This window comes from Canis lupus, chromosome 1 (assembly GCF_003254725.2).
Source record: "Canis lupus dingo isolate Sandy chromosome 1, ASM325472v2, whole genome shotgun sequence".
NCBI classification, from domain to species: Eukaryota; Metazoa; Chordata; class Mammalia; order Carnivora; family Canidae; genus Canis; species Canis lupus.
In genome coordinates this window covers 70369305-70387768 of record NC_064243.1, presented here as the reverse complement: position 1 = coordinate 70387768, position 18464 = coordinate 70369305, and the positions used below count along the sequence as shown (strand labels likewise).

Below are 18464 nucleotides of genomic sequence, written 5' to 3'. Positions count from 1 at the left end.
AAAAGGATTTTACCATGAAGGTTTCAAAGTGTCCCGTACAGAGTTACCCAAGACAAGGAAGGCAACATAATAAAAGTGGTGACATGCTAAGAGGTATACACTTTTTATAATTCTTTAATGACAAATATTTTGAAAGAGATAGTACAGTATCAACCATAAAGTAAAGACAAACGGGAGAGAAAGGCAGAACAGAAAGAGGTTCGGTTCTGCAAAAAATAATGATAAAAACAAAACGAGAAGGGTGGGCAGAAGCAGCAGAGCAATGCGAGTACCATAATGCCATTAAAGGCATTTGTTGCAAAGCATTCCTTTTCCTTCCTTCCCTCTGAGGAACCAGGCTGTGGGAAAGGTGGAAAGAATGAAAAGATAAAGAAGTGTTACTTGGTTATTTCCAAAGCCAGAATTTGGTCACAGAAAAAGCTCTGGCACCTCAAGCAGTTTCCAGGGGGGCAGCTGCACAGGGAAGGCACCCACTGCCCACCATCCTTGGGCTGCGCCGCGGACCCAGCTCTGTACAAAATTAGCCCACACTGATTCTTACCCTATCTCCCTTCTGTCCTTCCCCAATTTATTATGTCAACTTTCATCCAGACAGCAACTAGCAGAGGAGAAAAGTAAGCAAAGACAAGAGCCAGAGAAGCCAGTATCATCTAGAGACATCCCTCACTGCCTGACACTGGCACTCCCTCAGAGGAGCACATCTAAATCGCTCACTCAGTTGTTGGGAGACCCAACAGAATACGGAGTACAGAGGTCCAGGTCAGCCAGTGCAGCCGAGTGGGAAAATGTCTGGAATTACAAAGGGAAATCAGTAATTTAGAGGATTAGAGGAAATCAGCATTGTTTTCAAAAAGGATATTTAGCAACCACATTCTGGAGCTTCTAGACTGATGTTTTTTCAGAGATAATGGTAGTAACTAGAAGTTGGGAGCCCAGAGGTGGTAGAATGGACACTGAGATCTGAGCCTGGAAGGGACGAGAAGCAGTGGGCAGACATGATGATGACAAAAGTCATAAATGAGAAGGCTTAAAAAGTCAAAGAAGTCCTAAATATAGTACTCCCAACAGAAGGGCTCATGAAGACACATTTTCAGAGGCCAAGGAAGGCACCCTGAGTATTTCTCTTTCCTCATAGTATCAATAATTGGGTATAAAACACCCCCAAAAGTCACAAACATTAGGTTGGTTTGACAGGTGGAACAGAAAGTGATGGTTCCTGGATGGTAACTTGGAATAAAAAAAAAAAAAAAAAAATCGCTTGTCCACGACCACTTTCTAGAAAATGAAGTTATAATTAAAAAAAAAAAAAAGAAAGAAAGAAAGAGAAAAGGAAACTATTCCAGAGAAATCACACAAGCTTACAGAAACATGCACGCAATGGTAAGTTGTATCAACACATAAACTGAACTGCATGGTATCACATGAGGTGGCTGCAGGTCTTCAGTCAGAGGCATAATGGTGGAATTTTCAAGACTTTAAGACAGTTCGTCAGAGAGTTAAGAGAGAATACTGAGAACAGGCCAATTCTCCACTGAATTTAGCAATTCTTACGAAAGAAACAATAGAATGATGTACAGCTTTCACAGGAATCGGGAGGGGTGGAAGTCTACTGATTTACTTCTTCAGACTTGACAAAGGGGATGAGGAAGGTGCTACACAGAACCCTGTCAGCCACCACCAAACCAAACCCTCCAGCGCTCTGGGCCTGAACTATACAACTGTGCCAGAGCAGAGCCTGGCACCCAGGAGTTAAGGTTAGATGTGGCTTGTGTTCAATGGTTACAAGAGGGAATGATCATCTGCCATGAGAGAACATGGTGGCATTTCTTCCCAGCAACAAAGATTTATGACAACACATAGTTTTGCAGCCTCCAAATAATTGCTCTTTTAATGTTTGTGGAAAAGCTGTCCCAGATTGTAGAGTGTCTCAGTAAACTGTCAAAAATCAAGAGCCAAATCAGTGGAAAGTGAGCTTAGGTGAGGTCTTCATCCTGGAAGCCTCTAAGAAGAGAATAGAAAACGGGAATAAATGGTCAAGTTCCTATGGCAGGACAGGTATGACAATGACGATGATGAGTGAACATCAACCTGCAAAGAGAAGGCCTCATGGCAGGGGGAGGGGGTAACAGCGGACTGGCAACCCTGGCACCTTGGAGGCATTTATTTTATACTGAAAGGTATACTACTTCATTTCCTCGTATTGCTGTCTAAAGCAAAGTTTTCTATTCAATACTTTACAATTACTCAACAATTTTATATTCTTTTCTCTTGAAACAGATTATGCAAAAATGTGTTAATTCCCTCATTACCCTCCAACCAAAAATGAATGCTTTCTGCATTCATAAAGGATAAAAGTCTGAGGCTATACAGCTGGGCTACATCAGCTCCCACTATTTCCCTAGAAGCAGGAAGTGGGACCTGGACCTAATGTATTTGCCTCCGTTTCCTGAGCTCATGGTTAAGGTGATGTGAACACAGGCCAAAAACCCAAAAGAGGCCAAGACGACCCTGCGTGAAGGGAGGTGGGTAAACACACTTGAAACCCAATTCTCTCTCACTGATTTATTTCTTCACCTCTCCCAATCTCTGAAAATCCATTCCAAGAATTTAAAAAGAAGCCTTTTGGTTATCAACACTATCCCAAATGCCTGGAAACTGCTTTGGGCCATTTCAAAATTCAGTCAAGTGTATTCAGTCTGAACTCTACTTTCAACCCCTCAAAGCATCCAGTCCAGGGACCTCAGGCAGATGCTCTCTGCAATCAGAAACCACTTCTGCTGAGAAGCACATGTTTAGATCACTAGACAAGACCTAGATGGAAAAACTGCCGCAGGGCCACGGCCCCCAGGGGCACATGGTGTGACTGGGCATGCGTGGTCCTGGCTCCTGGACTCTATTCCCCTGTAGCCTGAAGAGCACAATCCAGAAAAGCAGAAAGCAGAATTAAATGTGCAAGACATATTCAACTGTAATGGAAGCCTGAGTAATTAACCTAAAAGGAATATGTTCATTCAAAATATCTATCTCTAACAGCAGGCTTTTTATTTGAATTTTTAATAGTTTAATTCACCTACATATGTCAAAGTTAAACTGCTCCCATTTCCCTCTACTTCTTGTAAAAAAGTTGGGAGAGAAACAAAATGATACAATCTGTAACTGTCCTACCAACTAGAAGAACTGTTAATATTATGGCATATTTTTCTGTTACATTATTTCCATACATGCATAGAAATGTATGTATATATATTTAAATATAGGTGTGATACATACAAACTTACATATTATACATAAATATATCTATAAACATGTAGTTGTATGCATTTCTATACATAAAGTATATTGTACATTTATAAAATTATAGTTAATACTTTATAATTTTTATGTGTAGCTCTTTTCACTTATTGGTTCATGAGCATTTATCGAGGCCATTAAATTTTCTTTAAAAACATGACTCTTGATTCACTTGGTATAATTCAACAATCTTTAGGCCATTTCCTCTTCCTCAGGGTTATACATACCCTTCTGATAGGTTATAAAGTACATGAATCCTTGACTTTTTGTCAGTATTTCTCTAATATTCTTCAAGTTGAACTAGAGAGTAAACAAAATTATAAATATTTGATAGCTTTCTATGAAAAATCCAAAATCCCCAAATTATGAGTTGGTGCCCTCAAAGCCTTGTACTAAGGCATGATCACATTCTCATGTAAGTAAATGTATGTAGTGAAATTATATGAATCAGCAAAGAGGGGGAAATGGCAGAACTGAACAATCCCTTAAAACAACAACACCTCCCCCCCGCCCCCCAACACACACACACAGCTCTCCGGTTTGTACCAAGTCCCTCAGGACACAGGCTGCTGGGACCTGTCCCAGAGATTAACTCAGCTGTCCCATAGCCTCAAAGATATGAGGACAGGAAGTTAAAAAGAAGCAAAGAAAATTGTGAAAGATGCTTTGGAGTCTGGTTCAGACTTTCTTCAGGCCGCTTGTGGTCTAAGAGAGGTGCTGGGCCATGAGCACAGGACTGCACATGTTGTCAACACCAGGCAAAGATACACAAACACAAAAAGGGTGCCTGCCTTCCACTCCTGAGATAACAGTATGTAGGTTATCTGTTCTTCCCTCAAAGGGGGACTGCTTCTAGGATATGTTAGATTCTAGAAATATCTGCCTTCAGTTCATGATAAACATCCAAAAACAATAGTGAGTAATGGATTTGGTCATGGAATGAGTGCATTTTCTTGTCATAGCCTGTAATAATGAAGGAAAGGAAGATGCTGCGCTCTGTGGGGGAAAGCATGAGGCTCCTGGGTGTGGACTGTGGCCAAGAGACCAGGCCCTATGTAAAGAAGGATCCCAGACTCACTGGAGTTCTCATTTTCACCATCGCACTTACTTGCAGCTAATTCTCCAACAATTATGCTGTATCTCATATATAGAAAAATTTCCTCCGAGTCCAGACAGAGAGCTTTGGAAATTCAAAAACCTGTAAGTACAACCCTCTCAACTTCCCCATAACCTGACCCCGACCACACTTTCAGTGTTGAGAACCACCTCTGAAAAACAAAACAAAATAAATCCTACATTAACAGTGACCCAGAGTTTCTGAGATGGTGAATAAGTCGAACACATTTGATTAATTTCCCATCACAGGGACTCTGCTTTCTCCTCTCTTCCTCTCTTCATTTCTATCTCCAGAAGATTAAATTGGAAAACCAATGTTTGGAACTTTTCAGAAGAGTAGGATTCTTTTCTCACCTTTTAAAACTGCTTTTTCTTGAAGCAGATCTGGTGGTTCTTTTAGTAATGCCTGCACTGCCAGAAATGTTAGGTTCAGATGTTTTACAGCTCTGAACACTGGACTGAAGAATTACTCTGAAAACAGTTGGAAAAAAATAAGATTATATTCACTGAAACAATTTTCAAATACTTGACAGAGGAAGGCATCTTTGCACTTTAGTGCAATTTAGTTTATTGAGAATTGATAGGATTTTCCATTAATACATTTGCCAGAAAAATCTGAAACACATTTTCACATCAGTCTTTCGAAAAGAAGCATCTCATTTCCCCATGAAGCTTATACAAATATTAACCAGAATATACTTTGCTTTTAGAAAACAAATGACCTGGCATTTTAAAGCAATTCCCGCACCAAAAAAAAAAAAAAAAAAATCAATCAGTAAAACAAATTTTTGTGCCCCAAAGTAAAAGTAGATTCTCAGAATTCTAATCATAAAAACAAGAAATCATTTAAAAGCTCTGATTTCTAAGGAATATGAATATGAAAATCTATAAAATAGACTCTTCAGAAATGAAAGTATGGGTATTAAGCCCCAAATCAATACTAATTTTATATAACATTTCAAATTTTAAAAATATGTTCAAGCAAAATTTGAATTTTGTTTTTTTTATTTGAATTTTGTCTGGATTGCAACCACTTACTAAATCACTAAGTACCATTAACATGAGAGCAAAACTTGAAATTTTGTGAAATTTGATTTAATTAAACTCTAAAATAATCTCAAGGAACCAATGCCAATGGGTGAAGGTTTCCCAGGAGGCAAATTCATGAGTCAGAAGAACAACCCTCAGATGAAGCCCAGATAGAGTACCTTGCTCAAAGTAGAGGGTGTTTTATAATTCCTCACTGAATGGTGGTCATGGGGAAAACAGCAGAAAACATCAAAAGATTTTATATGTAAATCTTTTCTTCAACAGATAACCAAAATGCTGAACCGCATACACACACATTTATATATACTCAACTTCTATGTATCTGTAATTGAAAACACTGCCTTAAAAATAAGCTTCCTCCTCTCATGTCCAAATAGAGGTGAGAGCCGCTAACAACTTAGGAGGACCCAGCTCATGAGAGTAGAAGGAACCCTTACAACTCATGGTCCTCTCTCCTTCGTCTGTATTGCTGCCATGTTAATCAGTAACTGAAGCCGGGTCCTTGAAATACAGCAGTAAATTCCTGGTATTAGCCAAACCACAGCATATTCAGCATTTAGTAAAATGCTTAACTTCTCATCACTAAAAAAATAGCAGGTGTCACTGTCCCAGGGCAGAAGCCAAGAGGCCAGTGGTTTTCAAGCTGTTTGGGGAAGGGGGTGAGGGCGGAGTATTGCTCTCTCAGCCGTTTTGCCTTATCCCCATAGTATTTCTCAAAGCCTATAAAACAGGCATTCAAAGGGAAACTGATCCTGAGTAAATGAGCCAATGCTTGACTCAGGATTTTTCACAAAGTTTTATCATTCTAACAAAACAGAAAAGGTATATGCAGACATAGTTGTTTTAATCAAAGAAGCATCTATTTAAATATCTTTCTGATCATATCAAATGCAGGGGAGGGACAGTAGAATATTTAATGGTCTCTGTTAACAGGATTTGAATATAGGATTTTTCATAAAGAAAAAGAAAACAACATGGGACGCCCGGGTGGCTCAGCGGTTTAGCACCTGTCTTCAGCCCAGGGCGTGATCCCGGAGTCACAGGATGGAGTACCGCATCAGGCTCCCCGCGTGGCGCCTGCTTCTCCCTCTACCTATGTCTCCATGTCTCTCTCTCTCTCTCTCTGTGTGTGTGTGTCTCTCATGAATAAATAAATAAAAATATTTAAAAAAAACAACAACAGAACTTCCACTGCTATTTCTGAAGCCAAGGCCCAGGGTGTGGTGCTGCCACTGTGGTCCTGAAGCCTTGCACCTGCTCCAGGCTCCTGGGTTTTACCACCATTTATACAAGTAGAGAAAATAAGACTCCTGTTGGCTTTTTGGAAATACCACACCAACTTGTTGAAGAATTTGAGGCCACTTACGGCCAGAAGAATGGACAATCATCACACTGTAAAATCATTAATGTGAAAACAAAACCAAGAGCCAATGTATTACTTGCTTAGGACATTTAAATCTTGATTTCTTAAATTAGCTACTAACTTGATTTCTTAAATTAACTATTTCAAAAATTTTTTGAAACGTTTACTATTTCAAAAAAGAAATCGCTGTTAAATCAAAATTTAGGTTGACAGGTCACATCTTTTAAAAAGTACTTATTTCTCTATAAAATTACTGTAAATAATTTATGTGGATTTTTTAAAGTAAGAGCATGACAGAAATTTGGAATGCATTAATGACACCAGAAGAGATTCAGGTCACTAGTTATTTGCATTAACAACAGAGCAGTCACTTTATCTGTAGGTTATGTGTCAAAAAACTGGAAACCCCGCAGCAAACACACTTAGAGAGGACCCGTGATAAATTCACAATACCACAAGGTGGGATAAAGCTGGCACGCGTGGCGCCTTCACTCTGCCATAGGGTATGGGGGAGCCCAGCACCTCTCACCTTGTGCAATCCAGGCAGTCACAGGGCTTTGTGGAGCAAAAGCCTCCTGGTGTATTTTCTCCTGTCAGCCCTTCCCGGACAGAACCCACAGTCCTGCTCTATGTCTTGCCATCCTGGGAGTTCACCCTCTCTGCGGCCTCTGCTGAGGCCCGCTCTTCCCAGACTGACACTTGCACCTTAAGGCACACAGCAAAGCTAGTAACTGACAAGCCAGCTCTCTTACCTCTCCAATTATAAAACACTTTGAACATAAATGCTCGATTCCAGAAAAAGGAATCCACTGGTGCGACTATGCATGGTGTACACTTGGTTATCACCCACACAAAATGAGCTTCCAAAATGGTGGGCCTGCACCCTCAGAGATACCAGCCCCCGCCTCAGGGTCTGACACAGCCGTGAGGTGTCGGGACAGCCTGACCTCCCAGGCACGCCGGGTGACAATGTATCAGGCCACACCACGTCACTAGCCTACCGAGGTGAATACCAACCCCGGTGCCTATAATGAGTCCCCTCAAAAGATAACTCCGAGGATTCTACCTCTTTACATCATTGTTACTACTGGAAGTTTTTGTGTCTGTAAATTCCAAATTAATCAGGGAAGCTAAACTGAATACTCCGATTTCAGTCTACAAATGCAATGGCAATATTAGTAATGGCAATAAAAAAAATTCTATCTTATATAGGGTATTGAAAAGAAAGGTGTCTAAGAGAAACCATTTTTAAACTTACCCTGGTTAAAGTAATACAACCACAAAGTGCCTAACTATTATTAGCAATGACTCCACCTGCTTAGAACTCATCTATTCAAAATACCTTTCCCACAGAATAGTTTGAGAATAAATCTATGTAGTGCATTATGCTCCTGAGTCAGAATATGCAGAAATCTAACCTTACTAAGAGAAATTAGTATTTCTTACTAATAGAAATAAAGGAAAAAAAAACAAAAAAACAAAAAAGATCATCTATATCAGAAATACAACGTATCTGTCTATGCAATAATAAACCTGTATTGATATACAAGAAAATGTCATAAATAGGAACATGTTAAGCAGCCTTTCCTTAATTTTGAAAAGAATGGTCTCTGCTGGATTTTGAAATCCTAGCCATCTGAAGACACTCCATTAAGCCACAAAGTATGAGAGTTGTTGCAACGGAACTCCACTTTGGAGATCCCAGAAGGAACTTCCATATTCCTTTACAACTCCCAAGTCCAAGTTGGAGCAACAGAATAAATTCTTAAAATATGAGCTAAAGGAAGAGTTTTAGCGAAAAAAGAATGCAGCATAGATATACATAACGGGGGAGTGGTAAACCACATCTTACAGCACACACCCTCCTTCCTGTTCTCTTGGTCTCAACTGCATGGTGTTCCCTGGGGAAGCTTCCTGCCACATTCTACTGCAGAACAGAAGTCTCTTCACTGCGAAGATACTCACTTAAGGGTGAAAGATATCAAGAGAATACAAATTCTGCAGTATTAACCTAATAAGGGCGTTTTGATTACTTCTGGGAAAGGAAAGTATGAGGATGGAAGCGCAGTGACCATTATGTAGAAACACGAAACTGAACAAGGGACTCCAGTCTTCTCTGCTGTCCTATTCCCATTTAACATCATTTTTGAAAACTGTACTAACTATATTCCCTAAAGGGGAGGATGTGAAATGCAGCAGAGGAGAAGAGTCTGCTTACTCAAGACAGAGATTTAGCAGGAAGTAGCTGCAAGCTAAGAGAACTGTGTACAATGGCAGTTGGAGATGAAACATGATGTGACACTCACTATCTGCAAAATCAAATCTTTCTGAGCAGCAGAAAAACAGTGGGTAAGTTCTTTTTTGTTAGATTGAAGGGGATATGCTGAAGATATTTACTCTGGAAAATGAGAGGAAATTGAAAGAAAACCACCCCATTATCCCAAACTCACTAAATATTTCTGACAGGGAAAATAAACTATTTCAGTGACTATAAAAATTGCTATTTCAAAAAATGTGTTAAGAGTAAGCACAATTTAAAAACAAAATCTGTTATTTTTAATATCCCTATATGAAAGGATCAGGAAAGGGCTTCCCCCTACCACCATCCCATTAAATGACAAGTTTCAGAAGACGAACCTTTGAAAAGGAGCAAACCAACAAAGCTAGGAGAGCTGAGAGTGAGAAAAACATGCACCATGAGAAACACACTGGCCACCAGAGGTAACCACATAGAGAAATGGAATGGGACACTTACACAGCAGCTATTTGCCAAAGGGTCCCGACGGCTACTGTGTTCTGAAACCATCAAGACAGAATAGCAGGATGGGAAGAATGTAGTCACAAACAATCCACCAGATGACAACACTACACAGTGCAGAGGTCAGCACAGCTAGGGAACATCTGGAAGGGGGTGAAGGGGAAAGAACAGATGTTCAAATTGGGAAGCCAAAATAAATAAAATAATAAATAAAGCCACATGTCAATTTTAGACACCCTGTGATAGATACAAAGGGGTGGGAAACAAGGATGGATTTTTGCCATTTTACGCTGGGGAGAAAATGCTATCTTCAGTTTTAAATTGATTTGATATTTGGTAACAAAAGATGAGACCCAATCTCTAGCTGATTAACTGTCCCATGTTAATTTAACTGTATGATACAGAAATCAGAGTTGTAGTTCCATGATTGAAATTCTTCAAAAAGCAAAAGATATGCACGCACAGAAAACTATACCAAACCAGAGAAAAAGGAGACAAAACCAACCAAATCACCAACAGCAGCCCTGGACTGATAGTTAACAATGATTCACGGGAGGCACCATAGTAAATGAACACAGCACAGCAGAACTAATGTAATTTCCATGCTGTCATGCACTGGTCACCCAGGAGTTGAGGCAAACTGCATATTCTGACAATAAGTACTAAGGAAGCATGCCCAACACTGGGCAACACAAAATGAGGAAAATTTAGCCTATATAGGAACATTGTATATATGTCCTTAGTTGTTTTCCTCATTCATTTTCCTCTTGTGGCCAAACTTGGCTTTCAGCTCAGTATTTCTTAATCTTGTAGTCCTAGTCCTCTAGGATGATGACAAAGGGAACCTCACAGTTTGAAGAGTGGTGACTCCTTCCAGCTACTTCCAACTGGTCACTACACCTGTGATTAAATAGAAAAGGCTCCACTGAGCATTTGCTTTGTGGGACTACTGGGCTGGATGAAGTCATAAATCACTGGTCTGGCTTACTGTGTGCTCTTTCTCGGCATCCTTGTCATCTTAATCACTAAATAGGTACCCTCTGCTATCTAGCGACAAGGGATTACATTAAGTATGGACCTGAAATCAAATCTAACCTCACCCTGCAAATGACACCTGGCACCACCTTATTTACTCCTTCCACAAGAACACAAACCTACTAATTACAATATTTAGACAGGATGGAATAAAATGGCCTAGGAACACTGAAGAACTGTCTATCCACCCCAAATTTCATTTGCAATTACTGATTTAACAGTGATCTTAAAGGCAAAACAGTCTATATCCAAGCGTCTACACCACAGATTTTTCATCGGTCCTCTATGAAAGCTCATGGCCTCAGAGTTATTTTCCAATGATGAAAGCATACTCATCCATAGTGTGCTGTTAAGGGAGGAGATTTAAAGCAAATTAGGTCTATATTCTCACCTTATTCCCAGGTAGGGTACACCTGACTCTTCACGCACCATTTCGTTTAACACTAACAGACCTAGCAGAATGATGAGTATGCACAAAGGCAGCATGGATGACGTTATAAATCTACCAAATCTATTTTAGTGCAGACAGTAATATACTTGCCTTCGCGTCCTGCAGATCACATCAAGGTCATGGTACTATGTGATTTACTGTCTTCGTGATAGTCGGGATCAGACTGATTCTTTGAGGTAAGGACCACTTGACAATATCTAACAACTTTAACTCTCCCCCAAATACTGTTTGTAAAATAGAAAACAGTAATTGGAATGCTGTTTTGTGTATTACAAGCTTCCTCTTAAGAATCACCAGTACTTCTATATTTTTCCCTAACTCCTTCTTAGAAGTATTTTTATTCCACTAAATATCCGTAGCAAAGCGACTGAGGTTACCTGCGGAGACAGAGGTGTCCCAATCTGGAGACAGGGGCTGAAGTTAGATTTCTCACCTCAAGCTGCTGTTGAAAACTCTCTCTTTTGTTTCTAAGACAACAACACAACTTTGGAGGGAAAGGAAATCCCCAACTGACCTCTTCTTCTAGGGCCAGAAGAATTACACGTAAGAGCAAAAGAGAGAGGATTCCAACAGCAAGGAGGGTCTGAAAAAGCAGAGGAAGGATAAGTGAAACGTACAAGAGGAGGAAGGGAAATCCTCCCAGAGTAATCTAGACTTCCCCAGGGTTTTTATACTTATGAACTTAAAAGGATCTTAGTATTTTGTTTTTTTCCTTTAAAAGTAGAGAGGGGGAAAAAAAAAAAGTAGAGAGGGAGATGGCTTGGGGACTTTTCTACTGTTTTTAGGATTACAATGATAATTAAAGAAATCCTGAACTAGCGGCCTTTTTGCCTTTTTTTTTTTTTTAACTTTTACCATTTTCCTTGGTTTATAACTTACGCCAAATGTCTCAGAGAAAAAGGCCAGTGTCCTTCAGGGGGTAGGGTGGGGTGTAAGTCCAGAACAAGTGATCTCAGAGGCTGGTCTCTTCTTCAGCCCTCACGGACTCCTCCACCCCAGGATACCTCACACACTCACCCATATCTAGCGTCGTCTCTGGGTTCCAACAGAATTTAGAATTTTAGGCTTCATTCAGTGTTTTCTCTTATATTATCACAAATCTATCAGCTATGAAAGAGACTTTTATTGTCTCATCTGTAGGAAACAGCAGCAAGTCCTGTGAATCTCTGGAACACATACTCACAGGGCAGCAGGCTCAGTTACTGAAGGAAATTTCTTATAAGTCCTATTTAACAGGAACTTTTGACTAAGCAGAATTCCCATCCCGACTCCCAACCTGACTTTTCATCAGAAGCTTTTGAGAAATGAACTGATGCTGCAGATTCATAAAAACAAAACAAAAAACCAGGGCATGATTAAAAGCAACCCACAAACCACCCATTTTCTAGGGCTTGTGAGTCAAATGGGTCCCCACGCCAGCATCGTGGGCAACACCTGGAAGCTTGCTAGATGTGCAGTCACAGCTCACAGCCTAGGCCCCACACCGTAATGTGCATTCTGCAAAGCTCCCAGGAGACTCAAATGCATGGTGAAGTTTGAGTACCGCTCCAGGGAACTGCCTATGCCTATCACGTCCCCTCCAGCCTCAGAAGGGTTATCTGGAGGGACTACAATATTTCCAAATAAAAAGAACATTAGAGCCTCAGATGAAGACTTACTGAATTAACATCAACATGGCATTTGGATTAAATAAATGATATAAAATGCACCCTTGTCAAAGCTTTCTCAGTTATGTGCCACACCCCCACACCGCAGAGAGGGCTGTGACTGTCTACAATCTATTCCAACGCCCTTATAACTTTGTTCTTCCCTGTGGGTCTTTTAAGAACGTCCCAAGGCAGTTGCCCCTGAGCATACATGCTTTCTGCGTAATTCTACTTTAGAACTTTAGATAATGAGGAAGTGCCAGTGAAGAACCACTGTTCTTTTAATTAAAAAAGAAGGCCTGAAAAAAATAAAAAAATAAAAAATAAAAAGAAGGCCTGAAAAAAAATTAAATTAAAAATAAAATTAAAAATAAAAAGGCTTGTTCTTCTCTGCATGAACATTTATGTCATTAGGTCCTCACCATATTATAAGATGATTACCAAACAAAATGACCAGTCTCCAACACCAAAAAAAAAAAAAACAAACCCAAAAACAGCCAACCTCAAAAAACGTAACTGGAGGGGTACCTGTGTGGCTCAGTCGGCTAGGCATCTGACACTTGATTTTGGCTCAGGTCATGATCTCAGGGTTGTGAGATTGAGGCCTGCACTGGGCTCTACCTGGGCATGGAGCCTGCTTAAGATTTTCTCTCCTGGGCAGCCCAGGTGGCTCAGCAATTTAGTGCCTGCCTTCAGGCCAGGGACCTGGGATTGAGTTCCATGTCGGGCTCCCTGCAGGGAGCCTGCTTCTCTCTCTGCCTGTGTCTGCACCCCCCCCCCCCCGCCTCATGAATAAATAAATAAAATCTTAAAAAAAAAAAAGATTCTCTCTCCCTCCTTCTGCCCCACCCCCCCAAAAATAAATAACTGGAAATGTGGTACCCCATAATGAAAAGGAAGGTTACTACAAGGAAGAAATCCTAACAGGTAAATGAAAGCATATACTAAAGAATATCCTAGAAAAAAGTGTAATGGCCAAGTTTTTAAATTCTACGTATTTTTTCTAACAATCCTGGATGTGCCATGAGATCGAATCCCAACTAGCACACAACCAAGTACAGATGGGCATACACACACACTAACTGTAAAATTTCCTAACACCATATTAAACCTTCTTTTGGAACTTGAAATAGCTCCTCAAACAAAAAATTCATACAAAATTATTATTTAATCTAGTTCATTATTGCCCTAAAATTATAGGGCATTAAGCCACAGTGTCATCACTGATTAAAGTCTACCTTATCCACACAAACTGTCTATAACATGGTAGTGAATTTAAGGAAATTCAGTTTCAGTAACTGGACAAGTCTGTTATTCTGCGATTTACATCTGCTACCACTCTCCTGAGAACATCTCATCCAGAAGAAAGAGCATTCCCAATACTGCTGTCCCGTGTACACAGGCTAGATAGACAATGGACATAAAGTACAGATAAGAACTTCTTGGGTGACACCCTGAATTTTAAATAATGCATATAACCATTTCAAAGTGGCATAATGGACATGCAACTACGGAGAAAAACACAGAGGAAAAAATGCTCAGGAAGGACCTTATATACATATTAAATCATATCAACCACACAAAGGAAACCAGACTCACGTGAGGGGAATAGCATTTGTTTTTGACTGTCTTCTGCTTTTCAGGGCCCGAAGTCTATCCCCTTGTGTCACTCCATGGATTTCATCATCATCACTGTACTGTATAAGTAAAGAAACACTGAGCTAGTGACTTAAGTTGCACTTACAAAGGCAGTAAAGCATAGCAGTTACGTTTATCCATATAGACACATACAAAAAAACAGATCAACTCTAAAATATTCTGCTTTCAAAATAAAGCTATGGCTCATATTTCAAGATAATCAAAAGTTGACTTTCACAAAGATCTCAACAGTACTCTTGTTATAAAACATACTGTGAAGAGGCATAATGGGTTTTCAAGAATAACATTCTTTTTGAAATTTCACAATCCACTTAATATAGTACTACCACTTAATATAGTATCATTAGCCCCCAAACTCTTGATTCTTTAAAGCTTTCCACTTGAGAAAAATTAGTTCCGTAAATCAATTGTAACGAAATGGGAAAAAGGCAGGGACAGGGGGCAGGGGGAACATAAGGAGAAGCGTCACTAGGTCCCTCTAAAGAGCTCACTTCATGTAGCTCTTTTTTACAGTGTCTAGTGAGTAAACAAACAATTTTAGTTTTATGGACATATGATTTTATTTTAACTATTTTGAGTAAAAAGTTCCTAGAGGGGGCTGTAAGTATAAAAAAATTGTGTGACGATAATCCCTCAAAATGTGCTTTATTATTTTTATCTACAATTTTCCCCATGCCCTGTAAGGTTCTCAACAGCACTGAAAACAATGACAACAGCGTGATGGGGATGGTTCGATTACCAGTTCAGGTTCTTGCTTGTCTTGATTCTCGACTCCATTGATTGAAATGTCGTCAACAGCCAAGAGGAGTTTTGAGACAGCTGCTCTGTGTTTTCCATTCTCCTGACCCCTTAACTTTTGACGAAAATAGTCACCTTCCAACCAGAGGCTTGCCTGTTTCCTAGAGCATTTAAATAACATCATCAAAATACAGCTTTCCAAAAAGACACATGCAAATGATGCTCTCCTACAGATGATCTATTGTTTGTTTGTTTGGTTTTTTTTTAGATTTTATTTATTTATTCATGAGAGACACACACAGAGAGAGGCAGAGACGCAGGCAGAGGGAGAAGCAGGCTCCATGCAGGGAGCCCGATGTGGACTCAATCCCAGGACTTCAGGATCATGCCCTAGGCCCAAAGGCAGGCGCTAAACCGCTGAGCCACCCAGGGATCCCCGAGATGATCTATTGTTACTGGAGACTAAGAAAAATCCTACTTGCCATCATTTTCCAGACCCATGGTTCCCTGAGGAATTACAAAAGTTCTCCGTTACTTACATCACCAAAAATTGCTGCTGCGGTCCAATTACTGAGCCAGGTCTGCAGATTCTGACCCAAGCAATGGTCTCGGCTGCTGTCATCCTGTAATGCTTCATGAGGTAACAGGCTATCAGAGTGCCTGTTCGTCCAAGGCCAGCTAGAAAAGAAACAAATCAAAGGGTCCTAGTCTCACGTACTTCAGAATTTTGTTGGGCAGGTAGAATTTTTTAGGCTTCCCATGAATCTGCTTCCCTCAACAGTGCCTCTCAAGTTTGGATATGCACAGCAATCACCTGAAGAGTGTCAGAAATACTGGGTCTCATCTCCAGAATTCCAAGTTAACTGGTATGTGATGCAGCCTGGACACGGAGATTGCTAACATCCCCCAGATGGTTCTATGAAGTCAACAGTGAAAATCACTTTCTAAAGTGATGATTCTAAGTTGTTTAAGTGCATTGTTTTCCACTATGGGTTTTCTGTTAATGGTACTATCGTCTCTCCAAACACATGGGCTTAAACTCTCACATTTTTTTCCCTCATCCAATAGTTTTTTCTACTATACTTTTATTCCTATTTTCACATGGGTTTCTTTTATAAATTGTATTTCTGCTGTCCCCCTTTACTCTCATCTAGACTACCATCATTACCTCTTAGAGTGATTAATTTTGTAGGTCAGCCTAATAGGTGTATTTGGAGGAATTGACATTTAGATTGGTGGACTGTCAATAGCAGATTACCTGCCCCTCCATAATGTGGGTGGGCCTCATCCAATCAGTTGATGATCTGGACAGAAGAAAAAGACTGGCATCCCGGAGGTTGAGAGAATTTTCCAACAGCCTGCCTTCAGACTGAAGCTGCACTATTGGCTCTCCTGGGTCTCCAGCCTGCCTATTCACATGACAGATTTTGTACTTATCTGCCTCTGTATTTACACGAGCCAATTCTTTATATCTTCCTCTCTACATACGTTCCATTGGTTCTATTCCACTGGAAATCCCTCACTTATACAGATTTTGGTACTGTGATATGGTGTGCTACTGTAACATATGTAAAAACGGAAAGGAGCTCTGGAGTCAGAATTGTAAAAGCCTGGGAGTTTTAAGGCACAATGTTAGAAAAAAAAACTTAGACCACCCTAAAGGGTCTGTTGGTAGGAATATGGGTGTTGGTAATTCTGGTTCTGACTCAGATGGGAATGAGGAACAGGTTACTGGGAACCAGAAGAAAGGCAATCCTTGTTAGAAAGTGGGAGAAAAACACCAGCCTGGCTAAATTGTTTTAGTGATTTTTGGAAGGTAGAACTTATTTAGCAAAAGATTTATAAGCAAAGTATAGAAAGTACAGCCTCGTTTCTCCTCATTAAAGTAAAACATTAGAGAAGACAGATGAACTGAAGAAGGGACTGTTAAAGCAAAACAAACATTTAGAAAATTCTAGGCCTGTCTATACTGCAAACAGAGAGAACGGTTTTTCTGGAGAGAACCCCAAGGGTGTGGTCAATGATCCACTGGTATAAAGAGATTACCTAGGGATCTAATCAGCCATCTCAGCAGAAGCCAAAAACAGGGATGGGATTGATTATACCAAGCAGACACAGTGCCAGTCTGAACTAAAAGGGACATACACAAGATGAAATGAAGGAAGGCTTCCAGATTTCTGGGGTTTTAATAGGACTAACAGAATTATCTAAATGAAAACACTCCTTGTCCTTCAAGAAGAGAGAAGTATAACCCCAAAGGACCAACAAGGCTGCCACTGCCCCGATAAGCCCAGGGGCAAGGCTACCTACTCCTGGGTTTTAGGGGGTAGGGCCAGCTCTGTGGTCAGGGGGCCAGGCTGTCCCTGCCCACCACCTCAGGGACAGAGCTGCTGCCCAAGTGGGTCTGTGGAACAGGGAATGGACCAGAGCATTACTTCTGGGCCAGAGGATCTCACAGCATTTGCCTTGCTAGGTTTTAGACTTACTAGGACCCCGTAAACCTTTTTTTCTTTTTTCTTTTTCTTTTTTCTTTTTCTTTTCTTTTCTTTTTTTCTCTTTTCTTTCTTTCTTTTTCTTTCTTTCTTTCTTTCTTTCTTTCTTTCTTTCTTTCATTCATTCATTCATGAGAAACACAGAGAGAGAGGCAGAGACATAGGCAGAGGGAGAAGCAGGTTCCATGCAGGGAGCCGGATCCCGGGACTCCAGGATCACGCCCTGGGCCAAAGGCAGGTGCCAAACTGCTGAGCCACCCAGGTATCCCTTGAACCCTTTCTTCCTCCTGATTTCATTTGGAATGGGAATGCCTACCCTAGGCATGTCCCCTACTGTATTTTAGACACACTTAACATGTGTCAGGATCCACAGGTTCACAGCTGGGGAAGAGTTCTGCATCAGGATGAACTGTACCTGGTGTCACCCATTATCTGTCTTAGAGGATATTTAGAAGACACTTTGAACCTGAACTGATTTTGGAATGGATTATGTCTTTGGAGACTGTTGGGATAAGCTGCCCTGAGAGGACAAGAATACTGATCAACCGGAGAACACGATGTTATGGACTGAATTGTATCCCCCACTCCCTGCCTCCCCAAAAATCCACGTTCAACTTGTATTCCCAATGTGTCTATCTCTGGGAAAAAGCCCTATATGGAGGTAAATAAGGTTAAGTAAGGTCATGTGGGGAAGGCCCCACAAATCTCATAGGAGTGGTGTCCTTAGAAGAAGAGGAAGGGACACCAGGAGTTGAGTGTACACAGAGGACAAAAAGAAAACAACTATCAGGCTCCCCACAGAGAGCCTGCTTCTCCCTCTGCCTATGTCTGCCTCTCTCTGTGTCTCTCATGAATAAAAAAATAA

General features: G+C 40.5%; 1 protein-coding gene across 21 annotated transcripts in view; it reads right to left on the bottom strand.

Moving 5' to 3' along the window:
- CDC14B (cell division cycle 14B) overlaps positions 1 to 18464 on the bottom strand; it is a 102814-nt gene that overhangs the window by 7458 nt on the left and 76892 nt on the right. For 9 of the 21 annotated variants that reach the window (XM_025423069.3, XM_025423067.3, XM_025423068.2 and 6 more), the window contains 4 exons: positions 15647 to 15785; positions 15109 to 15268; positions 14310 to 14407; positions 4762 to 4878 (listed from right to left, as the gene is read on the bottom strand). In XM_025423069.3, coding sequence (XP_025278854.1) covers positions 4762 to 4878; positions 14310 to 14407; positions 15109 to 15268; positions 15647 to 15785 — 514 coding nt within the window. Of the gene's footprint in view, positions 1 to 28; positions 339 to 4761; positions 4879 to 9575; positions 9722 to 10378; positions 10479 to 11154; positions 11289 to 14309; positions 14408 to 15108; positions 15269 to 15646; positions 15786 to 18464 lie in introns of those variants that run through there. The other 12 variants (XM_025423070.3, XM_025423084.2, XM_025423083.1 and 9 more) reach the window with 5 other exon arrangements.